Source organism: Petaurus breviceps, unplaced genomic scaffold, assembly GCF_028583685.1.
Source record: "Petaurus breviceps papuanus isolate PSGF00001 unplaced genomic scaffold, PetGlider_PUasm1.0 181, whole genome shotgun sequence".
Lineage (NCBI taxonomy): Eukaryota > Metazoa > Chordata > Mammalia > Diprotodontia > Petauridae > Petaurus > Petaurus breviceps.
In genome coordinates, this window is record NW_027185784.1 from 17,474,730 (window position 1) to 17,499,487 (window position 24,758).

Sequence of the window (24,758 nt, forward strand, 5' to 3'; positions counted from 1 at the left end):
TGTGAATAAGCTGAAAGATCTGGAGGTGTCTTTAAGTATTAGATGGGCTGGTACAGTGAAAAAGGGATTGGACTAACTCTCCTTAGCTCCCAGTGGACAGGACTAGGAACAATGGGCGGTGGCTAGAGAAAGGCAGATTTTGATTGGATAGGAGGACGAGGTTCAATTACAACTATCCAAAAATACGTCTGCCTTAGGTCATGAGTTCATGATTTCTGGGTCTTTAAGTGGAAACCAAATGACCACTTGTCAGAAATACTGCAAAGGGGTTTCCTATTATTCCTACAGAGGTTGAATTCATTGAATTCTTAGATCTCTTCTGATTTCTGAGATTCTGTGAACAGCATGCTAAATCGGTAAAATGTGGATTAAGAAACAATGAGGAATTGAAATAATCCAAATGTTATGATGGAGCAATGATAGATTTCCAAATATTTATACATTATAAACCTATTTATGTAACAAGTTTGTTTGTAGTGTGAATATGGTATAGTGCAAAGCTTTGTATGCTGCATTGGAAAGAACAGTGAACATGGAAAACATGGCCTGATGTGTTCATTCTGCATTTACAGCAGCAACTATGGACATAATGATGGATTTAACATTTAACATCCCAATTTCTTCATCTGCAAAAGAGATATAATTCTGGTACTACCTACCTCCTCTTAAGGGACCTTCTTCATAGGCAAGTTTTAAAAAGAGTATCTTTGCTCTGTTCGTTGTCTTCTATCCCAAATCTACTATAATTGCATTTGGTGGTCAGAGAAATTTGAAGTTGAAACTTGTCTAAAAAAAAAATACATTTGAACACAACAAACAGTTCTCAACAAACCCTTAAGGAAGCTGTCTTAAAAAAAAGTTCACAAGACTGCTCACAGAAAAGAGGGATGTCTTTCTCACTTTTAATGTATGATAATGACATTTAATCCTTGGTTTGGACTAGTGTTGCTGCCTGGTCCAGTGGTCACCATTGCTGTATTCTGCAGTGCGCTGTGCTATTGGCAACACACAGAGGATAGTGAAGTTTGATAATGCCATCTGCTAAAAGTTCTCAGAAGTGAACTATAGTTTCTTCTCCTCAAGGGTCATGTTTACTTTTAGCTCTGCAATTTCAAACACTGGATGTAATACTACTCAGTGATTGGCAAATCCCATGACTACCAAGATATTATGCTTCCGGAGACTGATGGATCTTCAGAGGAGCCAAAAACTGCACCTGGTAGTAATTACAAACTCAGGACTGTTTGAGCATGTCATGGCCCTTTCTTTCTGACAAAGTTACTCTGTGATTTTAAAGAGATGAATTTCAATTATGCTACATTAAGTGCCAAATCGCTCATCTGCTTTTTCTTTTAATTTGCTGTATTTGTGGCTAGTGCACCTGAAAGAGCACACTGGCTGTGGTTAATCTTAGAGAGAACTGCCTTCTCATCAGATTTACCTGAAAGCAACTGGTTTTAGATTAAGATAGTCAGGACGTTCTGACTTTGCAGAGCTGATACCAGGGTCTTTTAAGTTTTACTGATGATTGCATTGAGCCGATAAAAACTTGAGAAAGTTAGACTGATCCTTTAAACATTCTGGGGCATAAATAAATAGGCTGAGAAGTGTTTCGTGGTTGATCCAGCTGGTAATCATTACAAAGAAGATACTTACATATGTTTATAGTAAAAAACAAAAACCAACACACACCCTCCACTCTGATGCCCACCTCCTCCTCCAGTGTGAAAAACAGAACATTTTAAAAGTTGCATAGGGGGCGGCCAGGTAGCACAGCGAGTAAGAGCACCAGCTCCAGTGTTGAGAAGACCTGGAGATCGAATCCCGGGCTCAGACACTTAGCACCCACCCAGAAACACCTGGATGTGTAACCTTGAGCAAGTCACTTAACCCCAATTGCTTTAAAAAAAAAAGTTGCATAGACTCTTGAAAAGCAATAGTAAACACCTGTAAGAAGTTTATCACTTAAAAAGCACAAATAATGGCTACACAATTCAGAATAGAAATGTTATGTGCCTGTTGAGTTATTTTAGAAGCTAAGAACTTTAGCTACATAATGACAAAATAACAGTTTGGCAAAATGATTTTATTCACAAACTATCCTTTCACCCTTAATTCACTATTCAAAATATTGATAAGACTGAGTAGTTCATGTATTTCATGACACAGTTCACAAAATGAATAATCACTCTGTCATTACCTGACTTTAGAACAGACCTCAGACTGCCCCAAACTCCATTTCTTCCACCCCCCACTACTGTTCATGGTGTCCAACTATTCATGACCCCCTTGGGGGTTTTCTTGGCAGGGATACTGAACTAGTTTGCAATTTCCTCCTCCAGTTCATTTTACAGATAAGGAAACTGAGGCAAACAGGATTAAGTGACCTGCTCAAGGCCACACAGCTAAGTGTCTGAGGCCAGATTTGAATTGAGTAAGAGAAGTCTGTTGGACTTCAGGCCCAGAACTCTATCCTATCCACTGTGCATCCCACAGGCTGTCCTGAAATCTCCTTTCATGCCTGGTTTTTTTGGGGGTTTAGTATCTACATATACCCTTTGGAGTGAAGGGAACTGCACATACAAGAACAGTCCTATCACTGTTTACTAAAACTTCCTTGCACTTTTTAACACCATTGTTTCTTTCTTCGGTTTTTAGAGGTCATTCATTGTCCATAAAAGTCAGTATCAGTAAGGTAACATTAACCCAAGTTTGGCTTAGGTGCTGAGTGCCTCGTGCTTTGCAGGTATCTGGCAGGAATCATACCCTATCATGTTCCTTAGCAGAGTGCCTCACTTTACCAAATGAGGAATTTGGATAATGAAAGTTTAAAAACTCAAAACACATTTCTGGAGTAATAATAGGACAAGCACTTCAGCGTGCTCTGTAAAGCCCATATTATCACACCACGCTCAAGCCATTACTTTCATTGACCCTTGGGAGTAGCAGGGACACTATCTTTGATTACAGATGGAAGGACCCATGACTAGAACCTCAATCTCTACTAGAGGCTGCCCTTAGAGGACACAGATGAGGCTTGGTGGGGGGAAGGTGAGACTATGAGAGGAACTGATGCTGGACAAATGAAATGCTCATTAAAAGAAAGAATATCTATTTGGAGTAGAATTTAAATGAAAAGCTTTCAGGAAGTGGCAAAATAGCTCGATGTTATATAAAATGCAGATAAGGTTTATCATTTTCATTTTTGAAATTTCAAAGGAAATTTTGCAGACTATTAAGAGGAAAAGGAATAAGTGAATACCAGTGTAACAACTGTGGATGATTTTTTTTTCCTCCAAGACCAGACAGTTACACTCAACAGTCATCAATGAGATCCATCAACCTCTTCATACAAACTAGACTAGACCACGGGAACATTAGGAAGGCAATTCCCTTAAATAACATTAATGAAACTTCGGTGCTGCTCTAATGGGTATCCATTTGCCCTTATATCCAGGCATTAATGAATGCAGGGTATGTATATTGTTCTACTCTTCTACCAGCTTATCTGAATAGCAAAAAAGCCCAATAGCTGACCGATTTACTGACAGCTATCCTGTTATGTATTAGTGAATATTTTGTTATTCCCCTCCTCCAGCAGGATAGTAGTGTCGCCTCCTATCCGCATCCCATCTCTTTTGCTAGCCACAAAATCAAGAACCCAGATGTGACTGATGCCCTGGACAGTAAAAGCCATCAGAACACATCTAGAAAACCATGGTCTGGGCAAAGAGAACATAAACAACTTGTTCACCATACTAGCCTATGATGCCATGTGAGGAAACTGCCGAATAAATGTTGAGCAACTAGTCACAAAGCTAACTGTGCTAGGAAAGAAAATTAATATGAAGAACCTCAGTTCTAGCTTGTTGTTCTGCCTGTGTAAGCCACTGAATGTGGGAATATACTCAATGTATTGTACAGATAGATCAATCTATCTATATAATGTATACACTCACATCTATACATACATGTCATGTCATAGCTAACATCTGTCAGGAAATTTAGTTTATATTTGTGCTAAAGTTTCTGTTCTCAATTTAATGATGGGTTACCTCCTTAATAGGAGGAATTATCTTCTTTCTTTATGATTAAAAAATGCTTGAATTTATTTCAAATAAATGAAAAAAAAAGCCCCTAAATTTAGAATCTTTACTTCAGATCTTTCTGATATGGCCCTAAAAATGTGCACATGTACATCTGGTCAAGTTTTACTAGAGTTCTTTAATGTACTAAATTATCCATCTCTGAATGTACAATATTAATATTAATAGATACATATATAGCATTGGTTCAGGGCCAGTTCATTGGTTCAGAAATTAATCCTGAACTAATAAGTCTTGATTCTGATCCCCATGCCCAGCTGACACTGTTGGGGAGAGAGAGCTAGGTAGAAAACACACACACATATGTAGACACTCTTCCCATTACAGTCTCATATATATATGGATATATATATATCTCCACAATCTGTCATATCCACTTTTGCCAATATGATTGTGTCCACCCAAACATAATACACAGGTACACATAGACAGAATATTCAATGCAAACACCCAAGTATTCATAAACTCAGTGAATAGCTGGGTAAACTGTTGGTAGATTATGTGGGTTATTAGGTGAAAAGGACACATGAACTGATCAGTAGCAGAAAAGTGGAGGTTGGTAGTGGCAGGGGAGACCAGACAGGCAGACAGAGAAAAAAAATAGTGTAGATTGGCAGAAGAGTAGAGACATTTTTGAAAAGTGACCAAAGGATTCTACTGGAGTCCTTAAAAAAAAAAAACTAGAAGAGGTTTGTTTCTCAAAGTCTTTTTTTTTTCTTTTTGGAGGGTAATTGGGGTTAAGTGACTTGCCCAAGTCACATGGCTAGTTTGTGTGTGTGTGTGTGTGTGTTAAGTGTCTGAGGCCAGATTTGAACTTGGGTCCTCTTGACTCCAGGGCCGGTGCTCTATTCACTGTGCCACCTAGCCACCCCTGTTATGCAAAGTCTTGGAAAGATCAGTTTAACTCTTAATTTTTAGTACTAGCCAAATTGAAGCATTGTAGCATCTTGTTACAAATTATTGGTTAAAATGAAGGAACATACAAGGCTGTGCATGTGTGTGCACAGTCAGATAGATAGATATATATACACACACTAAAGCTGGATAGTGGTTGATCCTTTAGAATCTAGGGATTTACCATAAACATAACACAGTATGAGGAAAAATAACAGTTGTTTTAGTTGAATGAAAAAGCCAGTATGAGATCCAAAATGAAGGAAATATGAACCAATTAAAGAACTGAAAAAGATAAAGCCTTTAATAGATGACAAGACTTGTAAATGAAATGCAGCTGTGAGTTGAGCTAAGTACAAATATCCATCATTACCACTTTCACATTTAGTTCGGAAGACCTGCCAATTTGTTACTCGATTTGGTGTTCACACATGAATACTAACACACACACACACACACACACACACACACACACACACACGCTATATACCTTTCAGATCAATGTTACTTGTTATTGATCTTTGCTCTAGCTTCAGAGTTTTAAATTCCTTTTGGCACCAAAGTTCATCTTGTAAACAGCAACCCTCTCCATCCAAAGCACAACTGAGGTCGAGACACAATATTTCATAAAGAAAAAGAACATCCCTTGTTCCAATAGGTGAAGTACTCACTCACTAAATATTTGCTGAATTGAATTTATTAAATTAAACTGAACTGATGTTTGCCATACCAGTTCCTGTGCCTTTCTAATAAAGGTTAAAAATAATCAATAGTGGGTCACAAAACCAAAGAGGATAAGTGAGTAATAAAACAGTGTGGGAGAACAATATTCCAACTGCTTGCCCGGCAGATTTCTTGATCCAAATTGCTAAGAGCAGAAACCTTAGGTGCCAACCCTTGATTTTGCTGCGAAGTAAACTTGTTTCATTGTCCTCCTGAGTTCTAGTCTTTCAGACTTATGGAGTGTCCTTATTACCATAAATAGATGTTGTAAGCAGATCAAAGGAAACACATAGAGCACCAAAAGTGGAATCTTATGCCCATCTCAAGGATTTAATTGTGTAAAAACAAATGTACCTTATGCCTATCGAAATGAAGCTTAACACAAGCCTGTATTTTTACATAAGCATAAAAGCAGCCCCAGGATAGTGATGGAATCAGTCGAGTTCCTATTAAAGAAGTCGAACAAATGCTTTTTGTTTCTGGTTTTTCTTTAAGTGAATGATTAGTAATATGTAGCAAGTTCATTATAGATCTTTTCAAACTCTTTGGGCTGGATTCATATCCAATTTTGCGTCCTTCAGCATCAAACACTACTGGTATTTGGTATTAATACTGACATATTAACATTTAAGAATCACAGTTCAATTTTAACACCAGAATTTAGGTGGGCAAACAAATATCTTTACAAGAGGAAAGTTGAGGCAGGTCAAATGCCTTCTGGAAGATGACCTCAAAATTTCTGAGCACAAAAGCTTGCAATATTGTTACTAGGCTCCATTCTGTAAACACAAGAGAGCACAGCCAAGCTATAGTCTGGGAAGCGTTCAGGAAACTCACTTGTTGAGTCGTTTCAGTCATTTCCGACTCTACATGAGCCTATGTGAGGTTTTCTTGGCAAAGATACTGGACTGGTTTGCCATTTCCTTCTCCAGCACATTTTACAGATAAGCAAACTGAAGCAAACAGGGTTAAGTGACCTGCCCAGGGTCACACAGCTAGAAGTGTCTGAGGCCAGATTTGAACTCAGGGTCCTCCTGACTCCAGGGTCCAAGAACTATCCATTGCTCCACCTAGCTGCCCAGAAACTCATACTGGCTTTTATGTGAAAAAGGGACATTCCACTCTATACATTTAATTTTGCACCTGTCAAAAAACTGGACAGTCTATTTTTTCAATATGCCAAGAGAAGCAGCATCCTGCCTCATCCTCTATTATCAAAGGGTCCCAGTGCCTCAGCCCTTCCTTCCTCTCCTTGGCCTCCCAGGGTCTGAGCTCTCTTTAAGGTTTAGCTCAGGCTCTCGCTCCATCCATGTCTGACCCTCCTAGCTGTTAGCATGACTCTCCCTCCTTGGGTTTTCTTGAGCTGTGTGTCCCAGGACAGTACATCCCCTGAGGGCAAGAGCTGCTCTTCCTTTCTGTATCCCAAGCCTAGAGCAGTACTTTGCACAAAGAAGGCCCTTCCAAAATATCTGAATTAAATTGCATTATTGAAGGGACACTTACAGCAGTAAAGTGAGACCTGTGCTGAGAAAGATTTAAGGAATAATGGCTTCTGGAAACCTCCTATTCCACCTCCAAATGATTTCTCAAACTGAAAATTACATTCTCTTGATTTTCAGAAGGAAACTCAATTTATGAAATGATCAAAATAGAGGCAAATACTATTTTTAATTGTCTAACAAGAGACAAGAGGTACAGATACATCATAAAACAGAATAGTATTTACCACATTCCCATGATACTTTGTGGTAAGAGTTTGGTTTTAATATAATTGTGATTTGACCTGATATAACTTTATGTAAAATTAAAATCTCCTTGGTGTGTGACAGGCTTTGGTTTTCGTGTACTTTACCAAAGTTCCAGAGCAGAGTGGACATTCCCTGGTCAAAAGGCCTTTTGATGCCTTATTGATCTGTCTCCTCAGAACAGAGTGAATACAAAAGTCCTAAGGGAGTAACCTCGTTTTGCAGCTTCTGATCAGGGCCAGCCAGCATGAAGCAAGCGTGTTCACTGTTGTCGTGAAGATGCCACCTTTACATCAAGGACCTCATCTTTACCCAACTTACTCAGTACAGGACCCTTCCACAAAGGCTAGCTGTGGACCAGAGCAGGTCCTAATACGACTGTGCTTGTCATTGGATTGTTTCAGGGCTACTGCAATCAGGGAACTCATTGAACGTGTCATCATCGCTTTACCTTTGGATGGATAGATGAGACATGAGGACAAATGAAACCATTAGTAGAGAAGAGGTGGCGCTGCCGCCTGACCCGCTGCAGGCTCAGAGCCACATATCACTACTGCTCAGTTAATTAACCATTTGACTGTTGGGTGATTGTGTCAGGCGGGTCTGAGTGGTTCACTGTTGCTGGTGATAGAGTAGGACTAGGGCTATCTATCAGCTGCTGTGAAAAGGCTAATCCTGTCTGAGACTACTGGTATAAAATCAGGTCCTTCACATCCCTGGAATTGAATAAATACATATCTTGAACACTTTAATAAAAATACAAACGGATACTCTGCTCAAGAGAACAGAACTACTCCTTTTCTACATCTGAGTTGGGGGATGGATGCTTCATCCAGCAGCGGCAAATATTGGTCAGAACAGACGTCAGGAATACTAAAATTCCCTCTACAGGAGGATTCCCTGCTAGGTATTTGGGTCTATGCTGGGGGATGTAAGCTTTAAAGAAAGTGGGACGGTAGCCAGACTCTCACCACCCTCCCAAGTCCAGGAGAGTCTATCCCAGATGAACCTCAGTCCTTCTTGTCCTCTTTCTCGGGCTGCCTCCTGGACACCCCTAGGCTGTTCCATACCTCGGTGTACATCAAGGTTCCAACAAAGACAAACATGGTGCCCAACCAATGCCAGAGGGTGAAAGGGTTCTGGAAGTAGAGGATGGAGAAGATGAGGCTGACAAATTTGCGTAGTGTCACCACCAGTGTGACGGTGAGGGAGGTGCATTCTGTGGTCAGGATGAACACACCCCGGATGCAGACGTACCTGGAGGGCAGAGGTTAAGGGGCTTTTTCAGAAGTCAGGGTGATAGCAGCAGTGGTGTGAAGTCCACTGACTTAAGGATCAGGAGCCTGAGGGCCTGTTCAGCAGATTATCCTGCAGAATTCCTGCCATTCCAACCACAGGCCTCAGTTCAACTATGTCTAAAACTTTCTGCTATTGGCTCTAAACCTTTCTGTGTGATTTTAGCAACTTAACCCCACCCCCTGAGGTTCTTCAGTTTCATCCTATGACTCCTCTTTGGGGTTTATGATATTGTCACTTGACTTCCTGACACCACTCAATGTCCCATGACTACAAAGGAATGTGCCTGACTTCCACAAAGCAAACAAGAAAATCAGCCTCACTGCCTTACCATGATACAAATTTTTAAAATTGCTTAAAATTTATTCAAATCATTTTGAAATTCTTTTTCTGGGTTTCAGGGCACCCCTTAAGAGGCTGGGATGTTTAACCCAGTATTACACATTACCAAATCCAATTGGTATGTAAATCCTTACATCACTCACTGCATCTTCTCTACACACAGCTATTCCCCTTAAACACGTTTCTTATCTCAGGTGTCACACCACCTATCTGCTCACCACGTCTCCACAATTAGCATCTCTGTTCTGTCAGCTTTTGACAAACATTGCAATATCATCTTTCAGCAAGGAGATTTCAGGAAGGGCCATTTTTCTCCTTGTTCCCTGCAGGAAAGGTATAGAGATAAGAAATCAAAGCTGTGTCCCAGCGCTCTGAGAATAAAAGGATGTGGGCACCTCCTCCCTGCTGGACAAAGGTAGGGGCAGCAGCACAACAGAGACCAAAGGATACTGAGTGAAGATGTTCATGAGGAGGTAGAACCACATGATGGGCATCGTTACACCAACAACTGGAACCTGATACATCTCTGGAAGGATCACAAGAAAACAAAGACATGCGTGAATGTTCATCGGTTTTGACCAAAAGAATACAGGCTGAATGGGAGGCGAACGTGGTCCTTCTGCCTACGGCATCTCATGAGAGGTTATGACAGAAGGAGGATCAGTAGGAAGAACTTTGCCCTCCTACTTCACCAACTGCTTCAGTCCATGTCACCCCAAGAAACTGTCAAACTCATTCCTCCAATCAAACCATAAATAAGATTATTTCAATAAATTCCGATTGTTTTTTCCTTCAAAGAGCCCAGGTCCCGAGCTCCCTACTTTGCAAATGAAAACAAGGACACACTGAAGATAAAAAATGATGATGTGAAGTCACACAGGGTCATGGCATTAATGCCAAGGCCTCTTCAAGCCTCAAATTCTTATTTGTGCTAAGGTGCCTCCTGCTGCTTATGTTCTAAACCAGAATCCGTGTCGGATTGGACTGCAGGGCTAACAATGGAAGATGGATGCAGGTGTTGTGAGGCTGCAAATAGAGTGGCTAATTGCAGTTCTGCATGGGAAAGTGGGCAAAGGGCTGGTTTATGTGACCCCAGGGTGCCTGGAAACGGGCCTGCACATGATGAGTGAGGGAGCAGCGAGGAGACAGTGGCTGCTGCGAGGCAGCATTTCAGATGGGCACATGAAAGCAGAGAGCAAGAGCAGCTGGGTAGGAAGAAGTCAGAGGATCCTGGGACCAATGGGGGTCTCCCTTCCTGTGTGGTCACCTAGGACCATGAGGAAGGCATGCATGGCGGCCTCCTTCTTAGCCCATCCCTCCCTCCTCCACCAACACACGACAGACACCAGCAGCAGAGAAGAGTGAAAAGAGCTGGGGGCTTAGCTCCTGTCCAGCAGAGCCCTGGGAATTATGGAAAGCTGAGCTCGCCATCACATTTCCGATTCAGGTGTGTACCCAGGGAGACTGGGGACAATGAGAGGAACGCATGGGCCCCTTAACACCTTCCCTGTTGCTCTGGATGGTTTGATGGGGAGGATGAAGAGCCTGGGTAGCCAGTACAGTTCCCTGTTCAACAAAACTGCCTACAGCAGTCGAAACTCACTGTTCTGGGGGAGCTAGTGATTATATCTACGTTCATTTTTTTCAAGGGAATAAGAAAGAGACTTAGTTTTCTGGAAACAGCTCCACATGTTTTCACTGGATTAAATATGGGAAAGCTGTTGTAAGGACTAGGAAACTGGAGAGGGTTTCACTTAACTGCCAAGTACTTCTGATGGAGGAGAAAGACACTGCTAGAAAAGCTCCTGAGCATTAATGAGTTCTGATCAATGTTTAGTCACCCATACACGACATAGGATGTTGTAGCTTCGATGCTGAGCATGGGGGAGCTCAAGAGACCTTTGCTTGATCACGTAAAGGAGTTCTGCCAGATGAAAGCCATGAGAGGTCCGGACAGGATCTTTAAGAAGGAGTGAGTAAAGCTGTTCATGAGGATGCCCCGCTCTAGACAACCTGGAGGTTGATAGACGTGCTCCTTTAGCTAACTGTGTGAAGGCCCAGAACAACCAAAGGACTGGGAACAGGATAAGGGCCAATGAAAAAATGATTCTGTCAATTCAGGGCCAGCGAACAAAGGCAGAACTTCCAGAATTGACCGTGCAGGGCAGCTGTGAACTAGGACTCTGATTTGGGCCCTGGGTTAGCTGGCTTATCTGACTGGGGGCTGAGAGAGCTTGTGGGTAGACAGAAGGAAATGAGCAAACAGCTACTTGTCAGTCAGACCTCAGCTTCCCAGGGTATAGCAGTAACTGCATCCACCTTGGTCAATGTTTCTACCACAGGCCCTAGGTCACCCAATGGAGACGCAGGCAGTGTCATCTCAGTCTCAATACAAAATATGGGCCCATCCTTCCCAAAGACCACAGGCTTCAGTATTAATAATAAACTCTGAATATTTACATAACACTCTATAGTCTGTAAAGTATTTTAATACATTATGATCTCATTCATGTCTCCAAACCACACTTGGAGGTTTGTCCTACAATACAAACAGCATTATCTGCATTTTACAGATAAGAGAACTGAGGCACAGGGAGGGTCATACATCTGCCTCAGACATGGGACTGAAGCACACAGGTCCTTGCTGACTACAGTTAGGATTCCATCCAATATACGCCAGACTGATTCTGCCACAAAGGCAAGGCCTAGGATCCAGAGTCACCTCAGATGAGAGGCTACAAGTGAATGAGATGTGGTTTATGGGTAGAAGAGAGCTGACCAACAGCCTCCCTGCTTTGAGGGGGGTCTGAGAAGCTTTGTGTCTGGGCTGTACAGCCTATGATTTAGGAGTGAAAGGATCATAGAGATCACCCCCTCTAGTCCCCTCACTTCAGAATTATGGAAACAGGGAAGCTAGGTGGCACAGTGCAGAGCACCGGCCCTGGAATCAGGAGGACCTGGGTTCAAATCTGGCCTCAGACATTTAACATGTACTAGCTGTGTGACCTTGGGCAAGTCACTTAACCCAATTGCCCAGCCTTCCCCCCCTCCAAAAAAAAAAAGCAAAATTATGGAAACTGAGGCCTGGAGATGTTAAGTCACAGAAGTACTTGGCAATAGGGCCTGGAATGCTGCAGACTTTTCAACCCAGGTCTCCAGAAAGGGGCAGGAAAAATGATGAGGGTACTCTCTGTACTGCTCAGGTCCCTAAGTGAAAGCAGAAGGGAGGGCCAGCACAAAGATGGCTGGAGGCTGCTAGAGAGGGCAATGCTGAGACTAGCCTTTGCCAGTGGAGAACATCTGGCCTGGCAGGAGACATCAGGCACCTGAGCCCTTATACAAGGAGTGAGCCTCGGAGGGGCTAGGCGTTCTCTCCCTAGAGCATGGGGGGACTCTGGGCTTCACCCCCCAAGGGAGAAAGGGAGCACAGAGCTTGCAGGGTTGGCATGCTGTCTGCTGGGAGATTAACAGGGAAAGGTAGAAACAGGCCTCATTACCTGCATGCAGAAGGGAAAGAGAACAAGCAGTTGCTTTGTGCCAGGAAGTGCTTTACAGTCATTACCTCACAACAACCCTATGAGGTAGGTCCTGTTATTACCCTGTTATACAGTTGAGGAAACTGAGACAAACAGGTGAAGTGACTTGCCCAAGGTCACATAGCCAGAAAGTATCTGTGCCCATATTTGAACTCAGGTCTTCCTAACTCCAGGCCCTGCCCTCTGCACTGTGCTGCTCCCTAGCCATGTCGGGAGAACTACTTTGCCACCTCTAGTCACTGAAGAAGAAGAGGATGCTTAAAAAGGGAATGACTGAAATTTCATGGGCATATTTCAAGACATCAGAAAAAATATGAGACTGGATTGTGGTTCTAAGAGCTTGAGTACTGTGATGCAGTTGTGGTGATGAAGGTATATTCAGAGTATACCTTGGGTGTGTGAGTGGGATGAAAGGTAGTGGCTCTAGGGAATGTGTAGGGATATGTGCTTAACAGGACAGCAGGTGGTCACAGAACACCTTCATGGGGTAAGGAGTGTCTGGAAGGGTTGAGGCCTACCACACCAGCGTATCACCAGCACATACCCAGTGAGCCCCTCTGATCTCTGCTCTCCAGGCCCATTTCCTGCTGATACTTCCTGCCTCTTGGCATCACCTGTTCCTGCCTTCTATAACGCGGGCCTTCGGAGGCCTCAAGGACACAACATCCCCCCTGCTTCCCTCAGCCCCTGATATTCTGCCTAGAGTCATTCCTCGATGGTTCCCTCATCCTCTCCTCAAGGCAATAATTCTTTACCCCAGGAAGCTGAAATTCAGGCCCCATTCTCCATCTCTAGCTGCCTACTCTTCCTTCCCATTCCCTTCAACCCACCTCCCTCCAATATTGCACCACAGATCTCACCAACCCATATTCTTGATCCATAATTAACAAACGTGCCTCCATCTTAAACCTTCTCCTTCATCTTCTGGTCCTCACGGAGACCTGGCTCCCTTACAGTGATACTTTCTCTAGCCACCCTTTCCGGTAATTGGCTACATGGTCACTCAGACCCCCTGCCTGGTATATCCTGGTGACAGAGTTGTAATAAATCTCATTCCCCACTACCACACTCAGCAATTTCCCCTGCTTTGAGGGTCACACTATTCAAGTTTATCACCCAAGCCACATCCTGGGGGTCATGACATTCCTTTCCTTTCTCAAGGAGTTCAGCGTCTGGTTCCCAGCCTCCCTCCTTTCCCAATTCCTGCCCTCACATTAGGGAACTTCAATATAGATATTGATTTTTCCTCAAATAACCTAACTTTCCAGTGCCTAAGTTTTCAGTTTGATTTCCATGAGACTCCACTATTCCACCTACTTCCACACTGAAAAAGACATACCTGCCATCACCCTCAGTTGTCCATTTCCTTTCTCAAGAATGCCAATTCCTTTATCTAACAGTAAATTTCTATCATTCCATCTTTTCTTCTGCTTTACAATACTTAAGCCATTCTCCCTCTTCACCATGATTTCCAAACTTGCCACCCCTCACTTCCTTTCTAGACCATTCTGAACTCTCTTATCTCTTCCCTCAAGCCCTTGGGAAACCAGTTCAACTCTACACTATCCTTTATGCCTAAATCCCTTGCCCTACAAGTGATCATGGTACTGCACCAGGCAACCTAAGCCCCTGAGATAATGTTTTGTATATGATCCTGCTTCTACAGCCCTGGCCACACAAGCCTTACCTTGAGCTGCATTGTTAAAAATACAAAGACACTTGAATCAGGAGACTGTTACTAATTTGTTTAATAAAGGATAAAAATTATGACATATAAGTGATGTAGAATTTAAACTTCTGGTCATTATAGTTTAATTATTTTGCTTCATCATCTCCAAAATACCCATCAATATTAACAAGAAAATAGTAAAGACACTGAAATGTGTGCACACATTTGCTTGGACCATTAAAAAATGAGTTAGAAGACCCTGCTTCAGAAAATGCCAATTATCTCTTCATTGTATGAAAAATATTTCAATTCCAAACTTACCAGATTTATTAAAAAGAAGTGCATGATCATAGATATCAGAAGCCAGGAAGATGAAGCCAGGGAGTGGCAGGGCATGCTACAGGAAGAAACAGAAATAAAGGGGAATTAAAATGCAACACCGTAAGACAACAATTACCAAAATGTTTCTATGAATTCCTAAGGTATTTGGTGAGCTGTTGTTTATGCAAGACCAGTCCAGATGTAACACAATTTCAGTAAGGAAAGCAATGACTAATTAGTAAGTTTATTGTGTTGCTAATATCTACATGACACTCCCAGACACTTTACATCATCTAAATGACATGGTCCTTGATCAAAAAACAAAACAGACATCACAGACAAGAAAGACATCATTAATATGGGGGAAGGAGTTTGCAGGGTTAGGGACTGGACTTGTGATGTTTTTGCTACAGGGAACTCTGGGAAGAGGAAAGTCCCTTTAGCAATATAGGGTTGCACCTTCGATGCAACTTTCAGCCCTAGACAGTCATCTAGAGCATTGAAAAGTTAAGTGAGTTGCCTAGTCACACAGCCAGTATGTGTCAGGGGTGGGACCTGAACTCCGGTCTTCTTGGCTTTGAGAGTTTTGTTGCCTTTAATGAGATCTCATTTATATACAAATGTATATACATATATGCAAATACACAAACATATATACAGATGTGTGTATATATGTGCATATAATTGCACATTTCCCCCCACCGTGATAACTATATAGGTTTTACTTTGTGTAAATGTACGTACAAGACTGAATATAAACTCCAGAATTATAGAGACTGAATTGTGGGAAGGCTGGGGAAATGCGGCAAGGGCAAACACAGGGTGGGGAAAAGAGGGAGAGGGCGGGAGAAGGGCAAAGGCGAAGGAATCACAGGCAGAAATGAAAATCTAAGGAAACAGTAGCAGCATCGTTGTCCAGCTCCTACCGCTCAGTGCTCCTTCAACATCTCTCCGGCTGGCTGTCTACGACTCCAAGCCAGGGAGCAAACGTCAGAGCCGTCTGCTAGGTGAGGCCCCGTGCCTTGGAAGGAGAGGGAGGGCCCCTAAGCTTGGCAGTGGAAGATGGAGAGGGAGGGCATCAGGGGGCTCCAGCCAAATGAGGCCTCCCAAGCCTTGGACCCATCAAACTGCCCACTCCACACTGCTCCTTGCCCGCCTTTCCCTGAGGTGCAAGCTGACTTCTTTACCCCTTCAAGTCTGCGCTTAACAGTCGCATGATTTCACTGCATTGAAAACAGGCTTTGGAGGAAAAGGTTGCTCCACAGATGACGTGGTTGGGGCTCTTAGCAGCGTGCCTTGGTAGCATTTAGCACAGTGCCTGGCAAGTGTTCAATATATGTTTACTGACTGGCTGACTAACTGTGGTCAGCAGAGATTCTAATGAACACTGGCATGATGCTCATGCAGTTTAAGCAGGCTTCCTTACCTGGTGACACAGATTTTACATTGTTAGTAACAGATTCCATTCTGTGAGGTCCTCCTATGCTTTATTAACTTAACAAACTGATCTGATCCATCAACTGTGTGGAAAAAAGTTCTAACTTCATTTGAGGTGTAAATGTGTCCCCTCGTGAGGGGCACTACTCAGTCACTTAAGTCTCTCCCAATAAGTTGAGCAGTTTCTTACATTATAAAACAAAGCCTCCTTGGAATGTTTCCCAAATTGCTTATACAGTGTCTCTTGGAAGATGCCCATCCTTGCTGACATCAGAAGGGCAAAGGTCAGAGCAGCGATCCCTGGAAAACAAACAGAATGCTAACAACTCAGATCTTTTGGTTTTTCTCCTTTTAGTTTGCAGAATCATGAGAAGTAAACATTTAGCCTTATCCTAAAAAAAAGAATGAATAGGACAGATGCTTAAAAACTCTCTAAAGAATCTGTAATTTCTTAGTTAAAAATTCAAGCAAATTTATATTAGGTGTTAAAATATGTCACATTCCAAATGAGACAACAGCCTAAGCAGGGGTGGGAGGTCAGGCATGCCTAAACTCAACTCCTACCTGTAACATTTCCTCAGTCATCTCGCAAAATCACTGCAATTGTCTGTGTCACTTCAACTGTCTCCCAGTCCTGACTTGAAACAACAAAGCATATTTACTTCCTAACGACACTGTGAAGATCAACTAGTTTAAGATGCATAAGCTCACTTAAAAGAGGAAACAGTACCACCCAGATGACGCATTTTCTGATTAATTTAAAATTCTGTCCTGTCAGTAAATGGATTCAGAGGTAAGAACATCTTTTCTTTTTAAGGTGAATTTTCAAAGCACAATGCAGGTAGTGATTTTCTTCCAATCCTAGCTTTATGCCTCACCTTCAGTCTGGCCAGTTCCAATACAATCCTGATTCCTTTGATAGCCACTTCAAAAGCTGTCACTGAGTTTCAGTCCCTTCCTCATAAAATAAGGGGCCAAAGGACAAAGGTGATGTTTTAAGAAGAATTCTTCAGTTATCTGGACAGGATCTACTGGTGTTCAAATTACCATGGAATTTCATAATGCTATTATCATCTTTATGTTTCCATTGGCTCAGAATCTTCATTATTTCATCTGTGAGATTATTTAGAACTTTATTAAAATATTTTTCTTCTCTTCAGCGGTTTGCTTTATATGCTAACAATAACTACCTAACTATCCTTGACCTATTTCTGGTAAGAAGTACCTGCTTCCAAGAAAAGGAAATTCTAAAACTCTACCACTTCAGCAATAAACATACCTAATTACATTGCTTTTTTATGTTAATATAAGCCTCCTCTTTTAAAAATGCTTTATTAGAAATGAGACCAGTACAATCAAATCTGCTTGTAACTATTTATGTTAAAATCAATTATTCCAATGCAGATGGTAATCCACATCCCCTTTAGGATTCTTTGTCCTTTCATCCTCATTTGCTTTTCCTCACATGACTATGGTTAGTGTGTATGCCATGCCATTCTTTTGGCTTTAATTTTTTCGCTTTTGCTTTGCATTATTTCATAAAAGTCTTTCCCAACTTCTTTGCATTCCTCACATTCTATCATATTAATGGTATCACCATTTAATCTTCACCCTGTTGCTGGACATTTAGGTTGCTTCCAGCTACAATCTGCAATTGCATAAAATGCTGACATGGTCTCCTCTTTAGACCAAAATAAACGGTGGGTGGGGGAGGGGGGGCGGGGAGGGGAGATGTTGGACTTCTCCTACAGCCTTTTACACTTTAAGAGTAGGGCCCACACAGTTACTCAATCTTTTTCAATGGATAGTGACCAATTAGGCTACACATCTTCATCTTGTAATGTTATCATTGGAAAAGCACATTAAAATTACAAATAGGATAAACTGAATAAACCTTTGCAGAGCTTCAAACTGAAGATTTATTCTTACTTGAGAAATGCTGAGTGTGCTTAATTGTCAAATGTGGAAACTGGGAAGTGAAAGATAATAACAATAATGCTCAGCACTAACACAGCATCTTTCATCGGAACAACACAGGGGCCTGTCTGTAAACATTACTTCATTCATCTTTCTAAGAACTCAGAGAAGTGGGAAGATATTTATTCTATAACTATATGTTTCCATGGGCTCTGATTCTTATAGGCAGAGAAGAGAAGGCACAACAGTTGTACTCTCTGCACTCAGCTAAACAGAAGAGGGAAACGGGATTCAAGAAATGTTATGGACTAACTGGCTTAATAACCATTTAACTGTTCTATACATTGGCACAGAGCACAACTGTCTAATGCTCTAATTTCTCCTTCTAGATGCTCACAAAGCTTCTTGCTTCCAATCCATTCTAGAATTTCCATAAGAATGGCCTACAGAGAACTCCTACTCTCCTCATTTTCAGCTCTTCTCTCCTCTCCTTTTGCAGTGAATAAGGTCTGTATTCCTTCTAGTAGGTGTCACTTCCAGAGACAGGGCTTCCCAAGCTCAGGAGACTTACCAGGGAAAATACTAGCCTCGATTCATGCAGATTTAGAGGAGGAATAACTACATAATATATACCAATCATTCTCATCATCTCGGCATATTCTTTGAATTCTCATCAGACAGAATCAACAGTAACATTTCTCCTGAGTTTCACTACAGAAGTAGAAATGAATTAAATGCTTTTCTATCAGTGACCCCAAGAAAATGCCAAAATACCCAGTAGGGCCATCATTTCATGAAGAAAATTAATTATGACTAAAGAATGAAGAAAGAATCTCCATTTCATGAAAAGATCATACATCACAGACTTGATACTGAAAAGTGTCACTGAAAAGTAGAATTCTTCCCATCTCCCCCTCTGATCTGCCTCCCATCCCACACTAGCAACCAAGGGCAATTTGACCAAAGCAATATGAAATCTTCATTGTAAATCAGGTTAGTACTTGTGCACTTGGGTGAGTGAGATGGTGAGGGACCTATAGCTATCTCATAAAGACCAGTTCAAGGAACCAGGGATTGCTTAGCCTGAAGAAAAGGAAACTTGGAAGGATGATGAATCTGAAGAGCATGGAAGAAGGCTTAAATTCCTTATTTTGCTTGACCTATGAGAAAAGAATGAGAACTCTGTGAGCTCTGTGAGTGTTTGTAACGTGCTTAGTACAGAGTACTCAGGACATGGTGGGCCCTATATGAAGGCTTGATGCTTCTTCTATAGTGAAACTTTCCCTTTCTTGGATTGTCTTTCTTGTTTCTTAGATGGTAGTGATCAGAATTAAGTTATTCTACTCCCAAATGCTTCCCCCTCTTTCCCGGAATAATTTCTTTAGCAAAAGCTATCTGTCTAGGTAGGAGAAAACAGCAGCAAACAGAACTACAGAGACAAAATTAGTTTTACTACAATTAGCAGTACTAACCTAGTAGCCACCATGCAAATGCCTGGACTCCTTCGTTCTCACCCAATCTGGACTGGGATGCCTGGGAGGCAAAAAAAAAAAAGGGGGGGGGGGAATACAGAGATTACAAAACAAACTGTATACCAGGTAACTGTTTTCAGATGTAAAGGAAATATTTCTAAGTTAAACACCTCCAGTGCACTCATCTTAGAATGGGTGGTCTATCCTTCTGTCAAACACTTGGAAGAATTTTACTATTTGTCGCTGGGAGCTCTGCCCCAATCCATAATATTTAGAATAAGTTTTGGGAAGATGCTTTGGTCCAGGCCTAGATTTCAGTAGGGGACAGAACTCCCAGTATCGAAACTTCATCCACCAATGCATATTAGCAATTTGCCTATACCTAGCAGCTCAGCTGCCTAAGACACTGAGAAACTAAGGGACTTGCTCATGATCATAGAGGTTGGATGTATTAGAGGAGGCAGTACTTGAACCCACGGTTCTTGACCGCAAGACTGGACATCTATTCATTATACTAAGGGGAAAAATCTTCGTGAACTTACCACTTGTTTTGCAGACATAAAAGTGCAGATAAAAATCCCCATAGACACCAGAGCAATGGAGGTATATTTGGAGATACTGTATCTGCACAAAGAATGAAAGTACTTTAAGGTTTCATATATTAATTTCCAGTAGGTATTTCTAGTCTGACACTGCAAAAGGCACAATTTGCAGAGGTAACAAAAGGAGGGAATCAGCTGCGAGTTCATTCCACATAAACATATTCAGGAATGAGCATATGGATGCATTTCTAAAACACTCCTGCCTCCTACAGTGAGGTATCCCCATTAGCAGTTTACTCTAAATAAGGCTACTTTGCTCTAACGTCTCCTAAAGCATCTTAGCAAACCTTAATTTGGGTCTACTGCTCCTTCTGTTTCTAGGAAGCATGGTGTGGAGGTGAGCAGGAAACACATTAGGTATGAGGGGAAAATAGAATATCAGACCTATGTGGCTGATTTCAATGCTCAGAAAATCATCTGCTTCTTCATCCCAGGATAAGGGGAGAAGGGATAAACAAACAAAGCCATCTCTGAGCAAGCCTCCTTTGAAATCCTGGCCTATCAGGCTAAAAACTATACCTATTGGACTGAGCAATGAAGATGGTAGAGATACTTAAAAATGACTGAAATAAAATTAAGTTCCTAATGTGCTGAGGTAGCAGAGGGGAGCATAAGAAAATGAAGTTGGGAAGAGAAGAAATCCAAGCTAGAAGGGACATAATCTTGTAAGTGATGAGAGGTTGTTTTATAAGATACTTCAGAGGGGCAGCCAGGTAGCACAGTGAGTAAGAGCACCGGCTCCAGTGTTGAGAAGACCTGCAGATCGAATCCCGGGCTCAGACACTTAGCACCCACCCAGAAACACCTGGCTGTGTAACCTTGAGCAAGTTACTTAACCCCGATTGCTTAGGGGAGGCCAGGTGGCTCAGCGAGTAAGAGCACCAGCTCCAGTGTCGGGATGACCTGGATCAAATCCGGGCTCAGATACTCAGCACCACACCCAGAAGTAATAACTGGCCGTGTAACCTTGAGCAAGTTACTTAACCCCGACTGCTTAAAAAAAAAAAAAAAGATACTTCAGAAAGTGGAACATGCCAAAAGATTTTTTTTAATGGTGTGAGAGATTGAGAGATAGTAACTTCTCAAATCAATGTAAAAAAAAAAAAGTAACTTCTCAATTCAAAAATATTAACTTCTGACCTACATGCCAACTTTCTCATCTATAAAAACTACAAGAATGATCTGTCCATATATCAATACTTCTGATAAAATTGTGAGCAGGTAAGAGGCAAGATTTTGCAAACAATTTTCTCATATCATATCTTTACAGTCATAAAATTCATTAAAAGGCTCAGAGAATATAAGATCCTAAAATGTTAAATATTTGTAGACTCCAAAAAAGCATCTGACTCTGTAGAGCATAATAGACAGACTCTTCTGTAACAAAGAATCTCATCTTTGATAAATTCAGTCAGAGAGAACCCTATTCAAATGGCCCTCCAATCACTAATGTCAAGAGAGAAAGAAAACAGAGACAAAACACTAAGTGGATAGACCAAGAACCTGGCCCAGTATGATAACTCTTAAATCCATAAATTGCCCAAGAAGTGGGCTGGTTCCTATATGCAAAATATGCCTGAACATTATATCAATATGTAAACTGCAACAAGTCGGGAGGAATGAAATCTACTGAATGTTACTCATTTGGTGACCAACTAGGCCTTAGAAAAAATGCCCTGCAGGGCAATTACCCTTTCTATGACATAAACACTTATCACCTAAAAAGTCAAGCGTCTTCCAATCTGAATCCACAAATTACTAAAGAAAAATTTCCAGTAAAGTAGGTCGACATTTGAAGACAAATCAATACAATCAGAAGGATAATACCAGAGAAGATGCTATCCTGAAATATCTTATTAAATATGCTTCTCTATAGTACTTTACAATTTACCATCGAGACCTGGGAAAGACCTTAATTTAGAATGACCCAAGGTCACTCACTACATCCAGGGCCACCACCACTTGTCTTGACTTTTGTCTCACCACTGGACTCCAATGACTCCATAGGAGTAAGGTTGATGACTTTGCTCAGCTCTGCCTCACTTATATGCAATTCATGGGCAAGTCAAGACATCATCCTCATGTCATTGGTCCTCTTCAAGAACAAAAGATGAACCACAACAATTTGACTTTAATAGGAATTTCATTTTAACCCACATAATTTCTCTTTAGTTCATTATGAATACTAAATACATCTAGACTAATAAGAACAGTTGGTTAGCACAGGATGTACAATCAACCAAGACCTGAAGTTCAATAACTGTAGAGACCAGTTACTTTGATACAGAGAAAGAACCTGTTTGATGGCTACAAATCTTATCTGTGACCCTGGTCAACTACTTGACAAATGTGAGATCTTGATCACAAGGGGAACTAAGGGAGAAGGTGTAGATGGCTCAGAAAAAAATTCAATACAATTACTGGAAAAGTAATTCAAGATTTCTATCTTGTTAATTCTGTTCAGTGATATATCACCTGTAGATAAGGAAGGGGAATTGCTACTTACCTTTTCTTCAAAATGATAATGCCCAGAATCATATTGGCAATTAGAGAACCCTATAAAAAGAGAACAGAAACAAAGTCAGCACACTGAAGCCAAAAAGCCGCAAAACTCAGTTACAAGTATAAAGAAAACAGGTCAGAAAGACAAAATATTAGGATGAATAATTAATGAGGTTCAACTATTCAAACATGGCAAAAATAGTTTCAGTCATAAAATAAACAACCATTGGAAATATCAAAACCACTGAAGGTCATGACGGTGCTACTACTAAAGATGTTGGTGAAAAGTACAAGTAATAATCATTTGTAAAAGGGAATACGGAGAATATAAACAAATGAAATTCAAAGGCCTCATCTCAACAGAGTTCACCTTTCTGTTCTATCAAACTTTTAATAAAAGCTAACAGTACATGCAGAATCTAATGGCGTTCAAGTATCAATGAAAGAAAAGCACATAAGTCTTTATATCAAATTTCTCTGATAAAAATTTGATAGTCAAGACCTATAAACAATTAACAGATGACTGAGATATATATATGTGTGTGTATATATGTAAATATATATGAACACATATATATTTATATATATGCATAAATATGATCAAAAATCATTCTCCAGTAAATAAATGGTCAAAGGATATGAGCAAATAGTTTTCAAAAGAACTGCAAACTATTAACAGCCATATGAAAGAATGCTACAAAACACTAGTAATTAAGAGAAATGTAAATGAAAGCACCCCCAAGGTTTTACTTTACATTCTACAAACTGGCAAAGATGATAAAAGATGGTAATAGTCAATGGTGGAGGAGGAGGGTTGAGGGAAGATAACCTCACTAGGACCCTGCTGGAGATGTGAATCAGCATAGTCATACTGGAAAGCAATTTGGAATTATGCAAATAAAATAACTAAAATGTCCAGACTCTTTAATCCAAAGATTGTACTACAAGGTTTATGCCTCATGGAGGCCACTGATTAGAAGAAGGTCCCCATATACACCAAAATTTTTATAGCAGAACTTTTTGTGATAAAAAAAAAATCAGAAACAAAGTAGCTGCCAATGAACTAAGGAATAGCTAAACAAATTGTGGTACATGAATATTACTGTATTATAAGAAATGACAACTGTGAATACAAAGAAGCATGGAAAGAGCCATATGAACTGATACAAAGTAAAGCAGGCAGAGACAAGAAAACAATATATACAATGACTACAGCTAAGTAAAAGGAAAGAACCACACACACACACACACACACACACACACACACACACACAAAATAATCCAAAGTGACTATTGCAAGATTACAAAGAATGAACATGGCTCCAGAGAAGAGATATAAGAAGACATACCTACCTCACTCCTTTCAGAGATGAGGGTCATGAATGTGGTACATTACATATATTTTCAGATCTCTGTAATGTATTTGTTGGAATTTTTCTTTTTTTTTCTTTAAAAAAACATTACTTGTTTATACTAAATAGCTCTCTGGGAAGGAAATGGGGAATGATACTGGGAAAAATTTTGGTGCTACAAAAAAAATCAATAAAAATGTACTTTATAAAGAAAAAAGGCACAAGTGTCTCTTCTCTGGGAAACTATAAGCAATCAAAAAAGTATTCACTGGAGTGTCTACTCTATGCCTAGAATTTGAAAGGTTATACGAATTACAAAAATAGGAACAGATGACTGGAAAGTACCTTTGAAAATAGCATATTCTACCTCAAAAGAATTCCAGGCAATACAAAAATTTGCTTATGCTTCCCCATCTAACTAAGTGTATCCTCTGGAGTCCTCACTAACCACATCAAAATCTTTCATAGCTCTTCTCTGGACCCTTTGTTCTTGTTGCTATACATTCCACATTGAGCCATTCCATATACATAAGAGAGAAAAGAAAGGTGGGACAGCTATAGAAATAATACTATTCTTGCAATAAAATTTGCTTTTAATTACCTCAAATCACAGAAAAAAAACCCTTCTGAACTTAATAAAAGAAAAAGAAGTAAATTAGGGCTGGAATAACATTAAGTTTTCATATGAAATCAAACAATTATAAGTTCACATGAAAATCAATATTTCTATTTTCCTAGAGGACTTATCTTAATCAAACACTTAAACATTTAACTAAAAAAAAAACACTGAGAGAAAAGAAATAAAGACAAAGGAAAAACTTTTATATTTCTTTCCTTTTCTACT

The 24,758-nt window shown here is 40.7% G+C and overlaps 1 protein-coding gene across 1 annotated transcript in view; it reads right to left on the reverse strand.

Moving 5' to 3' along the window:
* Positions 1–5,277: 5,277 nt before the first annotated feature.
* SLC35B4 (solute carrier family 35 member B4) overlaps positions 5,278–24,758 on the reverse strand; it is a 32,660-nt gene continuing 13,179 nt past the window's right edge. The window contains exons 4-10 of the mRNA XM_069087260.1: positions 22,567–22,616; positions 20,001–20,082; positions 19,459–19,519; positions 16,260–16,369; positions 14,633–14,708; positions 9,557–9,632; positions 5,278–8,725 (exon numbers count right to left, since the gene is read on the reverse strand). Of these exons, the coding sequence (XP_068943361.1) occupies positions 8,479–8,725; positions 9,557–9,632; positions 14,633–14,708; positions 16,260–16,369; positions 19,459–19,519; positions 20,001–20,082; positions 22,567–22,616 (702 nt within the window). The 3' untranslated portion in view covers positions 5,278–8,478. The remainder of the gene's footprint in view (positions 8,726–9,556; positions 9,633–14,632; positions 14,709–16,259; positions 16,370–19,458; positions 19,520–20,000; positions 20,083–22,566; positions 22,617–24,758) is intronic.